We start from the raw sequence: 19,691 nt of genomic DNA, 5'->3' as shown, positions 1-19,691 counted from the left end.
CGAAAAGCCGACGTCAGCTGTAATGGCATACTTGAAACAAGCGCGGTTTGCTTGCATTAATATTAATTTTTTTAATATAAAATATTCATGTTAAAATTTCCCACAGAACCACAGCGATGTAGTAAATTCAGTCCATAAAATATTCTCGATTGAAAATCAACATTTCAATGGAAACTTTGTAAATATAATAGTGGTTTCAAAATGAAATCATAAAACAAGGTGTGTACGTACAAATAAGTTTTCATGTTTTATCACTTTTATTAAGACATTCTGTACATATTACATTTCAATATATTTGTTACATAAAATTTATAGCTGTTATTACATGTTAAAATTGAAATATGAAGAATTCCATCTTATCAATTCAATGGTTTTTTGGTAAACGTATTGAGCGAAAAATAAATTTGAAGTCAATGTGTGATATCAAGTAATTTATTAAAAAACATATTTAAAAATTTTGAATGGTGAAAAACCATTGAATCGAAATAGATACAATAAATTCTGCCTTGTTCACATTCTCATAATGAACTGTTGAACTACTTCAGAGATACTAAAACAACACCGGCTTATACATTACGTATTATTTTGTATAAATATTTTATTATTTAGTAATATAAGATCCTATCTATATCTAATTTAACATTTTTTTTAATATAATATTCTAGTGGTATTGTACCGATTACAACGGATTGCAACTCAAAATTGAATGTATCAATTTAAAATCTAAATGAAAAATCTGATATTAATGTATGTATATACGAAATATAGTTAAATAATAATAATTAGCAAATAACATCGAGTGGAGTATTAAGCACGTGTTGGCTCAATAATAATTTGATAAATTTTAATAATACGTCTACCGATAATTACGTAGCAATTTTACGTACTTATTTACTTTTTGTTTCACTTAACCTTTGAGCTATTTTCGAATTAGATAAAGATGTTTTGCTATTATACACAATACAATATAATAGGAGTAATGGCATAGGACGAAAGTTTTTGTAATACGAAACTCTTATTTTTTTATATTATAATATAGTAAGTACAAAGAAAATCGGTGGTTATCGAATCTCATCAAGATTCGTTCACGTGTCCTGTCACCTTGTGTGAATTTTCCTTTTATTAAATGATAGCCGGAAATACAAATCAGACTTTTTATAAATAAATTGTTTAATTCGGATATGAGAAGTTTTATATATAATATTACATACGTATATATCATTGATTAAGGAAATTACTTCCTTGATAGTAATTTTCAAACAATATTTAGAAAAGAAACACAATAATATAATTTCAAAAGATAAAAAATTACATCGAAATAATCTATACAAAATAAAGACCTAAGTCGGATTTATTTACAAAATTAAGACTTTTTATTCCAAATTGAAATTGAAATAAAAACTACGTATCATTTGTTGATTTTCTTACAACATAGTGAAAATTTAACAAACAAAATGATAAAACAACTAAGTGATAAAAATGCACCATTTTTCGTATAAATAAATCCATACACACACTCCAGATTTCTTTTCAAAATTTTACATCAGAATAATAACAAAAACACATTCGAAAAGAGAAAGGGAATGTACCCTTCAAAAGAGAATATAATTGAATTTGATTAATCACAGATAGATGGACAAACATTCACACATACACATACATACATATGTATGTATATATAAACTATATAGCGGATAGTTAAATTATAAAAAAAACTCAATACATAAGTTTAGGCATAGAGAAGTTTCTTCAAAACTTAAATACAAAGTGCATTTGGAAGTCTATTCGATATATTTATAACGGAAAATGATATACAAGTTCTATTATATATAAGTCGATCGATTAAAATTAAATAAAAAATTAATGTGGAATATTAATATCGCGATTAAATAAATTTACAATACTATTATTTTATAGGAATTATACCGAAATGTTAATATGGCAAGTAACACCTTAATTAAAAACAAAATGGAACTTCTTAACTTAACTCTACTGCAATTCAATACGCAAAAAATAATTATGTAAGTAACTGTTAAATTTAACGAGCGTGAGTGTCAGTAGAATAGTTCGTGTTGACAAATAGCAGAATAAACTAATTTTATTCTAAAAATCATATTAAATATACGATTTTGTTACGTACGCTGGCCTATTCATAATTTTGAGAAATATTCAAATAAAAATAGCCAGATCATAAACGTGACTTGATTTGATTACGTGATTAAAGTTTTTGTACAGGTGTAAAGATGTTCTGAAAATAAGTGATATTGTCTTTCTTTTTAATCCACTTTAAATATCTCCACTAGAAGCTATTATAGATACACAACGTAGGCATTTCTAAATAATCACACACTTCAGACTAATACACCAAGCGAAATATTTTAACAAATCTGGAAAATTTACATAACGGTTTCACCTATGATATATTTTTTTTATTATTTTTTAATTACGAATAATGCAGGCAGTACTAGCGCGGCCTTCTATTTCATCTTTCGATCGCGTTCCGTATACTTATGATTTAAATAATTTTTATTCACGTTCCCTTGTGTGCAAGCCTCCATTAAAAAGCAATTTTCCAAAATAATAATTGACGAAAACATAAAATTGAAATTAAAAATGAATAGCATGTGGCAATCTCAAATTTTAACAGCTAGGTAATCTACAAATAATACTGAATATATATATATATATATATATATATATATATATATATATATATATATATATATATATATATATATATATATATATATATCATAAGTAAAGAAAAATTCCAATAAAAATATATTACATTAAACTTCTTATTTATATATAATATAATGTATAAAGCGGAGATGTTGTTAAGAATTATATTATTAAAAGATTCTTTTTAACAATTAATTTATGTCGACAAAATTTGAGAAGTAAATTCCTTTTTGTATAACTAACTGACATTCATATGATTTTTAGAGAAAGAATGCTAACATCTGGATTTTTTTAAGTCATAGCCTATTTAATTTCTACCCTGACATCAAATTACGTATAAGATTGAATATTGTTTTTTCACACTAAACTTGTTCAACGGATCATAAAACAATATATATGTGTATATAAAAACAAAAAATTAAATATAATGTTGTGATCTTTGAAAAATATATATTGTTTGTATTAAAGTACAAGCGGTGATATGCAAATATACGCATTAAGTTACTAAAAATTTAAATTTTCCTGCAAAAAATGTCGTATAGAAAATGTATTTATTAATCGTATAAAAGGCAAAAAGTGTCTTATACAAAAACGTATAATTAATGTTTTGTACATTGTTCAATGCGATTAATTGTAGTATTCTATTCAACACAAAATCAAAGAGTTATCACATAAAGATACTTAAGCAATAAAAAATATTGCCAAATTGTCGATGTGCATGTATAATATTATATAATTACACAACTTTCGTTAAATGGCAACTGATAACGTCACAGTCGTATTATAATTTACAAAAATCGATTAAAATTTACATTTTTGTAAGAACATAAAAAAACACAACAAATCAAGAAATGCCACTTTCATAAATCGAACAATAGCAAATTACACACAGTTAACGATCACAACATGAAAAACATGAACAAAATCAAATAGAAATTCTTAACTACTTAATCCCTAAATATGTAGTACATAATAAGATCAATATCATAATAAAATATTTCAATAACAGTCAGTTGCAGTTTTCCTTATTACTTCGCATTGAAACGCCAAGATAGAATTTTTGTATGAAAATAAAAATAAAACGTAACCGTAGATATAATAATGAAGATAAAAAAATATAATAATAACATTAATAATTCAAAATTTGTTTAACAAAATAATAACATGTTGAAACTTATAGAATTCAAACATCTAATTTCAAAAAATAAAAAAAATATATATAAAAGAATATTAATAAAAAAATGTCGAAACCAAACCTTCTGTACTTTTAAATGTACATATATGGAGAATAAATATATACTTTTTATTAATCGATGTCCGTGAAAAAAATAGATTAATATAATCTGTTCATCCCTATGTTATCAAATACAAATTTGCACTTTTTCTCGCTCCAGACCATTCTCCCAGTTGTCATTTTGATTTAATTGGATAATTTGTTTTCTAGTATAGCTTAAACCTACTTACATTGCTACTTATATTTGACGTTTATCAACTTATTTTCTAGTACGTATTTGAGACGATTTTTGTGAAATATTTGTATTATTTATACAAGTTAATTTTAAGACTGTATATTCGTACCGCTATTTTAATCATTAAATGTAGAATAATACATTTTAAAGGTACATACCATGACAGTTAATTAAGTGTTTTTCTTATTTTTCGTTTAGTAGGGACAATAATAAATAAATACCGGATCCCATTTTTGATGAATACGACGAGACGGCAAACTTTATAAAATTGTAAAAAATATCTTTTATATTGATAACAACAAGTATGGCCACCCGTTAAGTAAAAGTTTCCAAATTTGTTCCGAACGTTCAAGAAAAAAATGGCAACAAAATTATGCGTTAAGCGCAATGATTTCTGAAACACCCGTTTCACTTCGGATTAAGACATACTATTATTTATACTAATGGATACATAATTTCTCATCTGTTTTCACTGAGATATTTTCTTTTGTAAAAACACGGACGAATTAGGAATTTTCACAATGAGTCGAACTTTTTTCCTTCACAACTCTTAATACTCAAACCCATTTTATTTTTAAATGTCTCACGTTTTCAGCTTCCACTTTAGTCCTTAGAGGAATAATGCGTTCGATTGCACTCTTTATTTTTTAATATATAAATATATTAATTAAGACTGATTTGACTCAGAGCCCATTTAATAATAACACACTCTGGTTTTTCTTACGTCGGAACTTTGTTGACGGCTTTTAAGAGATCTGCTGAACTTTTATCGAGCCCCAATTTGAGTGGATCGTGATGATGACTTGCGTGGTGTCCGTGGTGCTCCATTTTCGCCTGTTTTTCTTGCTGTTGTTGCTTCATCCTATCCTGTTCTTCCCGTTCGCGTCTGGCCTGTTCGTTTATTTCTTTCACGGCTCGAAGCTCCTTCTTCAGCTTCATCCGCCGATTTTGGAACCAGATTTTTATCTGTCGCTCCGTTAAGCAAAGAGCATGGGCTATTTCTATTCGGCGTCTACGTGTCAGGTAATGGTTAAAGTGAAACTCCTTCTCTAACTCCAAAGTTTGAAAACGAGTGTACGTTTGGCGTCCCCGTCGTCGAGGGCATCCATTAGGTCCTGAAACAAATCAAGCATGTTAGTATTTTTCATTTCAAATAAAGAAAACATCACTGTCGGAAAAAAAAGGTGTACATATACTTTCTGGGAATTTCGCGTGTGGAAAAACGCGGCCGGTAAAAGGTTATCGTGATTCCCGTCGTAATCGTAAAACCGTATAAGATTACAGGGCCGTTAAAAAAACATTCGCCAGTTAAAAATATTTTATTTAAAGCACTAACGATTTCGTTTGCGACACAATAAAAAACTCGTAAGGGTATGTAGTATGTAGTTGGAAATCGTGCAAACAACCATAGCTACAAAACATCACCCTAATGAACCACGTATCATAGTTATTTTCAAACTAACATGTCGCCGGCATATGAAATGCCCGAAACCAAGCTCATTACACCGCATTACAATATTCATAACAATTTTGCCAATAAAATTAAAATATTCATCAAGTTGAAATAATGCATACAGAAACAACGCTTCGTTACATTTTCATACATAAAAGAGGTTTGTAAAAATATAGACTGAAAGCAAGTGTGGACTTATTATCGTGTGCGTCGATCTGGACACGCAAAACTGCTGCACAATTACGAAATGGTCGAAGTGATGTATGGGGCAATTCGTTTGAACATTAAAACTTCTTTGCCATGAAAGTGTTACGATTTCGGTAAAATAGGTAGTCGAATAAAAAAGCATATAATAAAATGCAAAACCAGTTCCTTGTGCCTATAAGTATACAATTTACAACGCGAACCACACTAATTATTAATTATATGTAAATTAAGTGCACACTATTCCGTGGCTGTTTCTTCTTCTCTTGGTGAGAAAAAGAATTCCACTTAATAATAGTCAAGTCCGTGTAATGTGCTCATACATTTCGGAATGCCAACCATTAATTCGAAACGCACAATGGTTGTCTTTTTCATAATTAAAGTCCATTTAATCCGACCACCGAATATATATTTACATGTGTACGTTTCGTTGAGAATCGTAATAAAGATTTTTCACATTACGGTATTAAAATTTGAATAGATTAATAATCTCAAAATAGTTCACGTTTGTTTTATTAACAACAAGCAATAATATTTGAATATTATTAGATATATGTAAATATTTTTTTTAAATATAATTAAACATGTTCACCAATACATAATCGGCATTGAGTATACTTATTATTTACAGTTATTACATACACAAAGAAGTTGAATATAAAACTAACTTCCTTATTTTAAATAGTTTATTATTTATATTATTAAAAAAATTTGGCAATAACATATATGCAAATAAGAAAACTATTTAATTTTACCCAGTTTGAAGTCATTGATTTTTAAATATATATAAGATTTTCAATGCAATTATAAATACATAACGTATCAATTTTCAGACCACGTATTGGAGTTATAAAAATTTCAACTTATTTATGGATCCTTAAATTTTTATGATGTTCTTAAAGCTTTACTGAATGACTGCACATACATATATTCACCATTTAATCTTTTATTATTAGATTAATAGTGTCAATAATAGCGACACTAAAATAAATTTATTACAAACAGCGCATAACATATATTAAGGAGATAATCTTGAATTAATCTGATTTAAATAATCAGTACCAAAACATATGTAGATATGTATAAGTACAGTGTACTCTCGAATATCCAGGTGCGGATTATCCGGCTTGCGTTTTATCCGTCCTTGAAAAATATTAATTATTTTTTTAAACATGCGTGTTATTTGAAACAAATGATGTCACACAGAAATGTTTTTCGTTCCCTTTTTAAATGTATTTTACTATTGCGTCAATTATTTCAGTCGCTTTTGATCATCGAAGAAGTAACAGATTTTTTCGAACATACGTATGTTTAATTATTATCGATTATAATACTTTGTGTGTGAAATTATTTTCTTTGATATTAACCCGAAAATATTCCAGATTTACATACCTGTTCGAAATATAGTTAAACACAAAAATAAGTTAGAGGCGTTCGCGAGAGATAGTGATAGTTCTGCAGGTCCTTCGAAACGAAAAAGTATGAAAATGTCAATATACGAAGATTTGGTTGCAACTACACTCGTATAGTTAAATCAAAAATTAGCAGAAGGAATACCAATTAGTGGTCAAATGTGTATGGAAACAGGCCAACTTTTTCCATGAAAAATTAGGATTAGTAGACAACTTCAATGCTTCGTCTGGCTGGTTGACTAGATTTTTTTTTATATTTTGGTTACAGTAGTACTAACGGCCACATATCTGCTTAACTATAAGCGTTTTTCTTAATAAATAATGAGTATTAAAATTATGAAACAAAAATTTGTGTTGTTGATATGATATTATACTCGAAACCAAGTCAAAATTTGACGATTCGGATTATCCGTGCCCTCCCACTCCAGCATTAGCCCAGATAATCGAGAGTGTACTGTATAACGTACAGTGTTGTAATTTTAAATTTTAAATTGGATTAAGTTCGCATCTCAATCGAATATAATCGAGAACGAATCAATTGAACGGGTTGTGTATTTCAAGGCAAAACCTGTTCCGATCATTATTACGATACGATGTTTGCATTGGAAGTGAATACATATGTATATGAAGATTGAAGCAATCTGCTACATTGACTGGGATGCAAACGCATATATGGTGATCATCTACGAAAGTGAAAATAAAGAGGGGCGCTGAGAAGGTGCGCGAGTTTTCTTTGGGTCCAGAGCAGAACAGACTAGAGCAGAGCAGAGCAGAGCAGAGCAGGTGCGGTTCGGAGCATGGCGGCCGCCAGTTTCCATGGCAACGGCGCGCCGCCCCCCGCAGCCATTGTTTATTGTTCTCAAACCGCGACGAAGCTAACCTGTCCCGCCGCCCCTCTCCCGCCGCCCCCTATCCCACTTCACCCCTCACCCCCCCTGCTAGGCGCATCACTGACTGAGGTGACCAGATTTTTAGAAATACAATACGGTACAAAATAAAATCACGATTACAAAGCTTCATCGGTAAAAGTCGGGTTTCTAGACGAGGCGGACCCGCTAGGTTCGGTCGACCCGCTCCTTCCTGTGATTGGCTGATTTTTGGGTGTACTCAAGTATTGCCGTGCCGTGAATAAACTCGTATTTTACCTGATAAAATACTACTACGACTTATACTGCCTGTTTCGCATATAATTTCGGACGGTTGGGCAGCATACGGAAATATTCCACATATTGCGAATGGGAATATACACGCATTCGTTTGTGGTTCAATACAAATTCATCTAAATATGAATCAAAACGGGCACGCGTTGTGCCAAATTGACGCTTCATCTTTCTTTTCACACGCATCCACATATTTTCTACATTTTGCGTATGTACATATTTCACTATCATTTGAAATTATCCTGGTGAACCACTTTTACCGGAATTCGGAATATTTCCGTACGCTGCCCAATCTTCCGAAATTATACGCGAACCAGGAAGTATAAGTCGTAGTAGTATTTCATCAGGTAAAAGTCGAGTTAATTCAGGGCACGGCAATACTATTGGCATCGTAAAGAGTAGTGACAGGAAGGAGCGGGTCGACCGAGCCTAGAGTGTCCGCCCTGTCGAGAATTCCGACTTTTGCCCTACTACGACTTATACTGCCTGTTTCGCATATAATTTCGGATGGTTGGGCAGCATACGGAAATATTCCACATATTGTGAATGGGAATATACACGCATTCGTTTGTGGTTCAATACAAATTCATCTAAATATGAATCAAAACGGGCACGCGTTGTGCCAAATTGACGCTTCATCTTTCTTTTCACACGCATCCACATATTTTTCACATTTTGCGTATTTATTTCACAATCATTTGGATCCAATAAATTATCCTGGTGAACCACTTTTACCGGAATTCTGATTTCCGTTAAAATATTCACCTGACAAAAAATCATTTTAAATTTAGTTTGTGGTTCTTTTGTCGTTGGATCTAATGGCGTATAGATCAATAGTCGATTGGATATTTTGTCGTGGATGTCGTTGGATCATAAGTCTGTGAAGATTTGTGTCGTGCTCGTGACACGTAGATATATTAATCGTAGACGTAAATAAGTAAATAAATAACTTGTATTTACTATAATTTTCGATGTCAACAGTTAAGCTTTGATTGTGACATTTGTATTGAAATATTTTTTAATTTATCTCAATCAACTATTAATTTAGAATGTTTTAGTTTCAGTAATGTATGCTTACAACAAAAAGCAAAAAAATATTGGTATCGTTCAAGCGACATGCCTCAGTTTATGAGACACACATAGTGATACGCGCGCGGCACGTGTTTTTTCTTAGTTTTGCACATATAAAAAAAAACACTAGCACGCTTGATCTATGCTTGCACCATCCAGGCCAAAATTCACACCTGGAGTGTTTTCAGTGATATTTTATCCTTGTATTGACAGTGGTTGATAAAGATTATTCCCATATTTGAAGAGAGGTAGGACAAACTTCTCGAACTAATAAGATTAATAATGACATCACAGCTGGAGTCTACCTAGGCATGGCGTGCTGTACGATTCAGTGTGTCTCCTCCTTAATTCTAAATACCAGTTGAAATTTATTTCAATAGATATTTAGAATACGTACGGAAATATTCGGAATTCCGGTAAAAGTGGTTCATCAGGATAATTTCGTGGATCCCAATGTATTTCGTATATCATTTCGTATTTCGTATATCATTTGGATGCACGAAATACGAAATACGCAATATGTGAAAAATATGTGGATGCGTGTGAAAAGAAAGATGAAGCGTCAATTTGGCACAACGCGTGCCCATTTTGATTCATATTTAGATGAATTTGTATTGAACCACAAACGAATGCGTGTATATTCCATTTGCAATAGATATGTGGAATATTTCCGTACGCTGTCCAACCGTCCGAAATTATATGCGAACGAGGCAGTATATGTCGGAGTATTTCATCAGGTAAAAGTCGAGTTAATTCATGGCACTAGAGTACTCGCAAAGAGCAACCAATGACAGGAAGGAGCGGGTCGACTGAGCCTCCCTTCCGAGCCTAGAGGGTCCGCCCTGTCGAAAATTCCGACTTTTACCCAGACATGTACTATGGTACCCCGTCATATCTATGTGCATATGATAAATGGCATAAATGTATTTATGTATGTATCTGGAGGATTGTTCCAAGTGATTTGATTACATTAAACAAGGAAAGATAAAAAGTTTTGGTATTGATTTTATAACAAAGGAATACAATGTTGATGCGTTCCGATTGAACTGGAACGTGAGGTCACCACACCGATGAGTCTCGAATGAATGAGTACGGAGCCGTGCTCTTCGGTCTCCCCTGCACTCGGATGCTGCCCTTATTTCGCCGCGTCGCATCGGCCGTTGACACCGTTCAACTTTACGAACGTCGTAAACAACCTTCTCACGAGTGTCACATAATTTTCGCTATGACTTTGCGGACGCTTTCGGCCCGCTTACGAAAACATTAACCTCGCACGGCCAGTGGGGACGCACATGTGTCTCGCCGGTGAGTATTTATTGTGCGTGTACAGGTTGTATGTCATTGTGTATAAAATTAGGACCATCTGGGACATTGTCGTCAGGCCCTAATCCTCATTCAATCAACCAGTAAGACAATGAATATTCGGGTAAAATTTAACCACAGGTGGAAAGGCAATGTGATTGAAGGGTGGGGGAATGTCTTGAATAGACCTTTTTATAAATTGCGATACTGAAATATAGATGTCTACAAGTTGGTTAATCGATATTTTGCAAGACGGTGACCAAGTTTACTAATATTTTCCGGCGTCCTACAAAACTGTCTAAAGGTCGATTAAGGAACACGTATAACATTTATACGTATATATTTAATCAATGTGAGTTTAGTTAATCGAATTAATTGTACATGTGTGCATAGTTTAATCTAATAAAACTAATCCTCTCTGTGTCGTTTGTTTCAATGTTTTTACAAACAAATGTTCAATGTTTGATCATTTTTAAACATTTGACGAAATGATTCGAACTAAAGTAAGTACGGTGTTTTTTTTATCAAATTTGAATAATCAGTAGGTTTGTAGCTAAATTTGATTCGGTCATTGTTGGTCCCAAATCATTTTCATATATGTATGTGCATATTATATATGTACATACACACCTAGTCTAGGCCCTAGAGTTATCAAATATTCAAATATCGAATATAGAATAGTAGCTTTAAATTTAGATGGGTTTTTGAAATGTCCAGAAAGTATTAAAATTTTAAAATTCTAATCTAAATCGAATCGCGTTGCAGATTGACAATAAAACAATAAGTTCTTATAAAAAGTATTTGATTTGAGATCCCTACATACATATGTAATGTATGTAATATTTAGAAATATATGTAATATAGATATGTCATACTTAATTTTATATAAAAAAACTAGTATATTATAATGACGCAATTATATTATTTAAATACAAAGAAAAAAGTATTCGTCGCGGTGAAGTACATGTTAGTACGTAGATATGCTCAATATTGAAAAAAGAAATTTAATTAGTTATTATGCTGCAATTTTGACATTTTAAATTATTTCAAGTGAAAGGCACGAGAGTCAAAAAATATAATGGTCCGGTTTTAACCAAGATGAAGCTTTTCATTCCAAACGAGTTAATATTTTGATACATAAAAACAGTTTTTTTAAATAAAAGCTACACATATCCACGTACATAATTACTAAACATGGCGAACGAGTTTCCACATTACAAATAATTTGTATAATTTTCACATAAGTTATACGAAGCAGCTGCTGACGATTTTGTCATTTTTCCGTTTTCTAATCATATTATTATAATAGAAGAGCCTTAATTTTTAGGCCACAGGTCACACCACACAATAAATAAATGGTTTAAAAAAATATACATAAATAATTTCGGATACGAATATTAAAAATCAAAAAAATATAATTTATTCTGACGCTATTCCGTTATTGCTCAGTAATCATAATTTGTAACACAATTTGTGGGCGAACGTATTCAAAACCGACATTAAAATTTTATGGCCTTTCGAATTCACCAAAAATTCCATACTGCTAAAATTCATAAAAAAAATACATTATTCATTCGATTGTTCTTAGAAACGAATTATATTTTGCCGACATAAAAGGATTACGACGGAAGGATTCATTTTTTTTTTTGTTGGCATTGTGTATAGAATTCGATTTGTGCATCGTATAGAATTAACATATTGTTTCCGTTATATATTCGAACTATGCAAATTGATATTGCAATGAGGGTTATGGTTATTTCCAAAACAAGTTATTATTTATTCGGCAATAAAAAAACATTAAAAATTTGAAACCGTTCTTGCATTTTAATCAGGTATATTGCCATTTATTTTTATTTAACATGGAAACTACTTTTTTTTAGAAATCGAATAAATTGTTACACGTTGTAAGAAGAGATAAGATAAAATTTAATAAAAATATTATTAAATTAGCATGAAAAATTAATGTAAAAAAATATTGAAATGACACGTGTATAAAAAGCAATAATAGCAAATCCGTACATACATATGTACATATGATCAATGATTCATAAGTTAATGTTAGTTTTCAACACAAGAAGGAGCGTTACATTGTATGCGAAATTTGATTTGCACGAAGTTTTCAATTTACGACGCGTCGCATTCAGTCACGTTTGTTTTGACCGAAACACAAAATTTATATTTACTTATTCGAAAATGGAAGCCGAAGTTGCTAAATCTTGCGTATCGGCGTAATTTATCACAACGCAAGTTAAGAAAGCATAAGGAAAACTACATTGTTGCAACGAAATCAAGCGTATGAAAGAAAACGAGCGTAGCGCGCACAGTAAATACAAAGAAATTTTACCTTAAATAAAAATAACAGAATGTCTGAAAGCTATATGTACACAATTTCAATTGGCAGAAGGAGAATGCAACAACTACATATATACATATTTACCACGTGCTTAAAGTTTAAACACCCGTGTAAATTTTACATGAACGTTTATTAAAGCTTCAGTTCGCACCATCAAATACCTTACAATAAGACTGAATGTCTCAATCAAAAGTATTTTTAAATTGTTTCGGTTACAATTGATACATTATTTAAACACGCTCATTTCGTAAATATCGATTCCGTCTTCTAATAGAAAAACGAAATGAAAACTGGGAAATGCTCGACCCACCGCCGAGATCTCCCGTCAGATGAATTCCCGCTAGATGTTCCATTTTAGTGTTTTCAAAGCGATAACCACACGGGAGACGATGTCGACACTACGTAGACCAGTACAAATTATTATTTTATTACAGGGAAAAGTCAAAGACGAGGGGAGACATTACTCCGGTTACAATTTATCACACGGTGTGAGTTTCAAGAACGAGGTGCGAACGAAAATACATAGTAGGATCTAATGCCTATATTTAGAACGATCGTAAATATGAATGATTTCAACATAAACCAGTTGTTGTTTATTTAGGTGGAAAACAATGGCTAGGCGATAGCAAACTTTCAAACCAGTACTGTGTATTTTATTCTTGAATAATATTCTGGACGTAGTAGATGTCGGTAAATTAGACGGAAAAGGGCGTATCTAAATTCAAAACTCGTGCACGTATGTAAGTATACCTAACAATCTCGATTAGAATTCAGATTAAGTTGATGCATTTTTGTCGCAGATGCAAGTCACGTGCGGGAAACGCATCGACCGGCTCAAAGCTTAGTAGGAACGGACGTGATATGAGTTGCATCCATTTTCCAATTAAATCGTTTTGTACGAAGCGCAATGTATAAATCTATTTATTCGCATTTAAACGGAGATATAAAGCCGTTAAACGCTCGGATGGGTAGAGTTCAAGTCGGGCCATATATGTATTTGTTTGTTGCACAAGTTATGCAATGTGTGCAATGCACTTACTTCCCTATGCAATTTCACCTACGGGCAAGTCCTATTACGGCAGAACAATGCAAATGCGCATTACATTTCCAACAATAGAAGTGTGCGCCTTGCATGCCTCGATAATTACTTAACGTCTAAATTTTACGGTCGTTATATGCGATGAGCGATGAGGATAAGATTGTGCAATATTAAAGTTCTAAGATAAAAGATTAAAATACAGTAAAAACAAAGCAAACCCATATTTATAACATGAAAACCAGTTAAGCGATATTTTCGTTTTGTACGATATATTCATCACTGTGAAGAAATAACTTTGTTCAGTTATCAAATCAAAATCCAACCGCGACTCGTAAATACACAATAAAATGAAAATACGCGATATTATCATAAAATCAACGTACCTACTATAAGTACTACATTTGAAGTAAATTTTACGATAATAAAGTAAACGAGGGAATACTAAGCAATCAAGACGCGTGAAAGTACGTGTTATGGTTATTAAGTACATACATAGGTATTCTAAACGTTAGTACAAATGTATTTTCAGTGAAAGTTAATTGGGAATTATTTTGTTTTAAATCGGTGGGATCGATAAGACAAACCGAATAACATATTTATCATCGCTGGCACGTGATAGAATTTAAATAAAAATGTCGTCGAAATATTAAAAATATAAAATAAAAACAACGGATTATTTTTGGTGTCGGATATGTGCATCGATTGTGTTCTGAAAATAGCGAGAAATTTACGACAATTGTTTGAAACTGCAATCTGAAGAAGTTTCTTCAAAAATGCGAAATATTTAAACTCAAACGACGTTGTTATGAATTTGACCCACTTCAGCTAACATTCTAAATTTGTGCTTACATTTTACACATGAACTCAGAAACCGCTGAGAGATTTCCTTGGCGAACTATCAACTTTTCCTTACATTCTTACATACTATCGGTATTGTACATTATTACAATAGTAGTACATGTCTTAAAACTATACAAATTGTTAAAACAATGGTTCGTAATGTCCAATAATGTCACCTAATCGCTAATCGTGGCAGAATAAACGTGACACGACCAATATACAATGAATTGCATACTATATATATACAGTATTAGGCTGGAGCGAAATACGCGAATTTTGGATTTGCATCGTATCATGGACCTGATTGTTTAACGTCATAGTTTTCAAAGTTTAAGTTTTTTGTGTTCAGATTAAAGATATATGTATATATATTCAAGGAATTCTATCTAGGTTTTCAAAATAATTACGGGAACATGAAAAAAATAACGATTTCCTGAAATTAAGGCTCCCATACAAACACCTATCGCGAGCGCGGAGCATTTTGTATGGGAATTTTTGAGACTAATTTCAAAACATGCTAAGAAGAGGTAAGTAAAAAAAAGAGATACATTGTTAGACACGAAACTACCTCCTCTAATGACTCACGATACCTATGTACACATACCTATTTTATAATCACAATTTCACTATGTATTAATTCATCCGAAATACGACTATTTCAGAATACATATACTAAAATATATATTTAATAATTAAATAGTCAACTTAAGAATGAATCATTATGTAAAAATCTTCATGAAACTATCATTTTATAATATATTTCAAACACATATGTATCTATACATAATGTATTAGATAGGTATGTATGTATTATATAGTATTCAGTAAGAACTTTTAGTCAACATTTTCTTTACTTCTTATTTATTGCCAATTTTCACATAAAAATCCATCGAATATAAAAGTTTTACTAGACACATAGATACATACATTAAATATTATAATTAAATAGACACATACAAAATACATCATGAAACTAAGCTGTATTTCTTCTTTTGGCTTTATTAGTGATTTTAAAAAATATATAACTATTAATCAAATCAAATAAATGGTGTCGATAACTTGCATGTAACAATTAACGGGAAGCATATTTTTGGCTTTGATCACTGATAAGTTTTCATTCACACGGAAGTCGCTTGTATGTATTTATATATTCCCAAAAGTGTTCACTTGGCCAATACATAAGTATGTATGTATATATGTACATAAAAACACACCACGTTTTGTTTTCGAACTAAGAAATGAGTTGTTGCGATAAACAACAGCAATTTCGGGGCCGATCATCGTCTCGGAAACGAAACTGCGTGGTAGTTTCTATTCGGGTAATTCACAAGGTTTCCCGCGATCTCCTAGTTGTGTTTTACGGTTGCGGTTTATATGTATTTTGGGGTCGACATAAAGAGCACACAGCCGTAATCGCATTATACGGACAACGAAACAGTAAAATTTGCATAACGGTGCACCATGACGGTCGCACACTCCCAGCTGAAAACCGCCAGCTAGCTCAGGTATTTATTGTCAGCCGGAAAATGAAAATCGACCACATCTAATGGTCGAGTAATGGAGAATCTTCCGAAACGACTGCAAGTTCTTCTGTAGTTTGTCCTTGTCTACTTGCAAGTATTGTGGCGAAAAAGCGATCGGATTGAGCGTACGTAAACAACCGCGGTAACAATCGAACGAATAAAATTATTATAGGTTGTTTACATTGGAAACGTATAATTTTTATGAACGTGCGGGTAGTAGTCGTGCACTAAAAACATATCGACCTATTTGTCTCTCAAACACGACCCATTTACTTGATTCGATTCACTTTATGTGCCCTCATTATCGTTTCAGAGGATCATTGGGGCTCAAGAGATTGACCAGGTGTAATTGGTGGTAATAATCCTAGACCATTCCTATGTTCAGTCTATTCGAATTAACATACAACATAAGGGAACAGAATAATACCATTTGAATCGCATTATAATGTAAAATCAATACAATTCCTTCCATTTAATATTAAATTATCAAACATTAGTTTAAATTCTGCTTCCTTGCGTATTCAAATGTATGTATGTAGACTTTTGCTCATGTGAGTAAGCGTTAGGAAAATTCTATATAAATGAAATCTACGGAAATGTATCTATATATGTGTGTATGTATGTATATTATGCTTCAAACGAACACATTACTACCTGTTTGATTATTTTTTCAAGAAAATCCAATCAATTGGTGTTGGGCTATAATTTTCTACCTTCGAAGCTGTATGAGAATAATAAGTTTGAAAGCATCAAATTGATTGAAAAAACACTCAATAAGATTGCAAATTTCAAATACAAAGTATACCTATACAATACTTTTCTTCCCTGAACTTCCAATTGCCTACAATCGAAATAATCGTTTGAAGAAACAAAGTGTAAGAAAAGTATACTCACATACAAACACTAATAACTGCATACCTATGTATTTCAAATCAATTCTGGCAATCGACCATACGCGTTAACAATACCCACGATAAATATTCATCGTGTCTAATGCGGGTCGGTGAATAAGTAAATGAAAATAAATTTAAACGAGTTCAAAAGTTACAATTACAATAAAATAATTAGTCTGAGTGTGAAATTAGTAAGTTCGCACGCTGTGTAAATGCGACAGTATTTCACGTTGTGGGAGTTTTAATTAAAATTTTAAAATTACGCGTACCCTGAAAGGTTCATACGTTGCCTTTTTAATTTAAAAATCGTGCACTTTCACGTAAATAACACCACTATCCAATTTGCAACGTTACACGCGTGTATTTTGAATGCCGCTTTTACAGCTGCAACGGACCGTTAGCCGCTGATAACGTGGCCGTAACGTATCCAGCGCATCCAGCACTGTGGGAATCCCCTCCCCCCCCATCCATAAAAGGGTGCTCTTCCAAAACGTATTTAGCGAATGCACGGTAATGTTTTGCTACTGGGAGAGGACGGGCCGGCGTTAAATTGCGTTCTGAATTGCATACAAACGAGATTTCATCCGGGAGCGAAGTGCACGACAAAGTTTGGGAACGGGCGGCTATACGGGAAAATTACTATTGCAAGTATTCGCACGAATTTACGTTTTGATTTTACGAATAAATCCGACTCATTTGGGATGAGGTTCGTTCGATGCCAATTATGTATGCTGTGTATAAAATCCCTGTGTGCAATTTCACGGAATGAACTTGGATACTTGTTAACTACAATCTATGAGAGTGATTATTAAAAAAGGTAATATAATAGAAATTATATTCAAACGTTTATAAATAGATTATATTTATAAAAGATTTTAAATCTTCTATGAATGACACATATCTAGCACTGAATAGCGTGTGAAATTGAATAGGACTGAATGCAGTCGTTCAGTGCACAATGAAAAATATAAAATGAGGGTTCTTGAAAAGCAAATACAAATATCATAAATCAAAATTATCCTTTGAAAATACTATCGAATTACATTCGTTTGATTCTTAGATCAATCGTCAAATATTGAAAATTTAATTTAATTTGAATATAATGGGAGAATTATCTCGTCTTTTGAGTTTGAATTCCATTGGAATATCGGCATCTTAAAAACAAAGTCTAATTGACAGATACGTCCCAGCGACGTCCAATTGCTTTTATGGAGAGATTAAGGCAAAATTGTCCGTAATGTCGTTTGACCTCCTTTATCGCACATTTAAAATTGTCGTAAGTGAATAAAACGCGATTTTTCAATAACATTATCATAATCATTTGCAAACTTATGATGTCAACTCGAAAAAAAAAACAATATTTTGTTAAACGGATATAAAATGACTCATTGCTTATTTAGAAAATTTACATAAAGCGATAAGATTTGAATATGAAAATGATTTGGAACAAAACCGGATAACTTTACAATGTACAGTTGGGAAAGAAGTGCTTATATACACATATGTACTTTCAAAGTATGAATCAGTATTAAATAGAATGTGAAAGGGGTAGGAAAAAGGCAAAGAAGTGTAAACGATCGGTGCCAACTATGCAATCAAAAAATGGTCGTAAAGCTTTTGAACGGCGCATCGTAAAAAAGTAGTAAAAATAATTGACATATTCGAATAGGTGACTTTTAGTGTCCTTATGCAACAATAGTTTGCATTCATTGTCACTATTTTAATCGTTTCTTCGGCGTTGTCAAATATTAACAGATAAAAGGAAAAAAGCAGCGGGCTATCAAGTATCACAATTGGGAAGAATAAAAAGCAGTGTGTTTTTGTATGCATTGGAGAGGAAATTTTCCGTATGATTTCGTTCAAGATTCTCGCATAATACGCACGGGAGTAGTTACTATCGATCGTTTATATTCGCGTGTATGTATGGAAATTATGTTGAATAGAAAATAAAAAGGCATCCTGTACGGATGAAACTAAGAGGAAGGAACTTTACGAAACATTTCTTTATTGGGGAAAGTATTATTTTTATAACTGTCGTAAAGCCGCTCCGAGGAAGCAATTCCAGCAGACGCGAAAGACTTTCTTCAGAGCTCTTTCAGCGCCTTTCACTACGACTTTTCGTCGGTGCAAAAACTTAACTTATTCCGGCGTTTGTTTAAAGTACAACATCTATATTTATAAAACTCAATGATGCGCCTCGTAACGAGCCTGTAAGAAGTCTACTCAACTCGCCGTTGTTCTCCCGTTTGCCGCTCACTTTTCTTTTCCAAGAACCTTGTTAAAAACTCGA

At 32.2% G+C, this 19,691-nt stretch overlaps 1 protein-coding gene across 2 annotated transcripts in view; it reads right to left on the bottom strand.

Moving 5' to 3' along the window:
* Nucleotides 1-4,342: 4,342 nt before the first annotated feature.
* abd-A (abdominal A) overlaps nucleotides 4,343-19,691 on the bottom strand; it is a 37,533-nt gene continuing 22,184 nt past the window's right edge. Inside the window, exon 3 of one of the 2 annotated variants that reach the window (XM_077440857.1) lies at nucleotides 4,343-5,266. In XM_077440857.1, the coding sequence (XP_077296983.1) occupies nucleotides 4,872-5,266 (395 nt within the window). In that variant the 3' untranslated portion in view covers nucleotides 4,343-4,871. The remainder of the gene's footprint in view (nucleotides 5,267-19,691) is intronic. The other variant, XM_077440858.1, reaches the window with a different exon arrangement.

Source organism: Arctopsyche grandis, chromosome 11, assembly GCF_051622035.1.
Source record: "Arctopsyche grandis isolate Sample6627 chromosome 11, ASM5162203v2, whole genome shotgun sequence".
Taxonomy (NCBI): Eukaryota; Metazoa; Arthropoda; class Insecta; order Trichoptera; family Hydropsychidae; genus Arctopsyche; species Arctopsyche grandis.
This window is presented reverse-complemented; position numbering and strand designations above follow the sequence as displayed.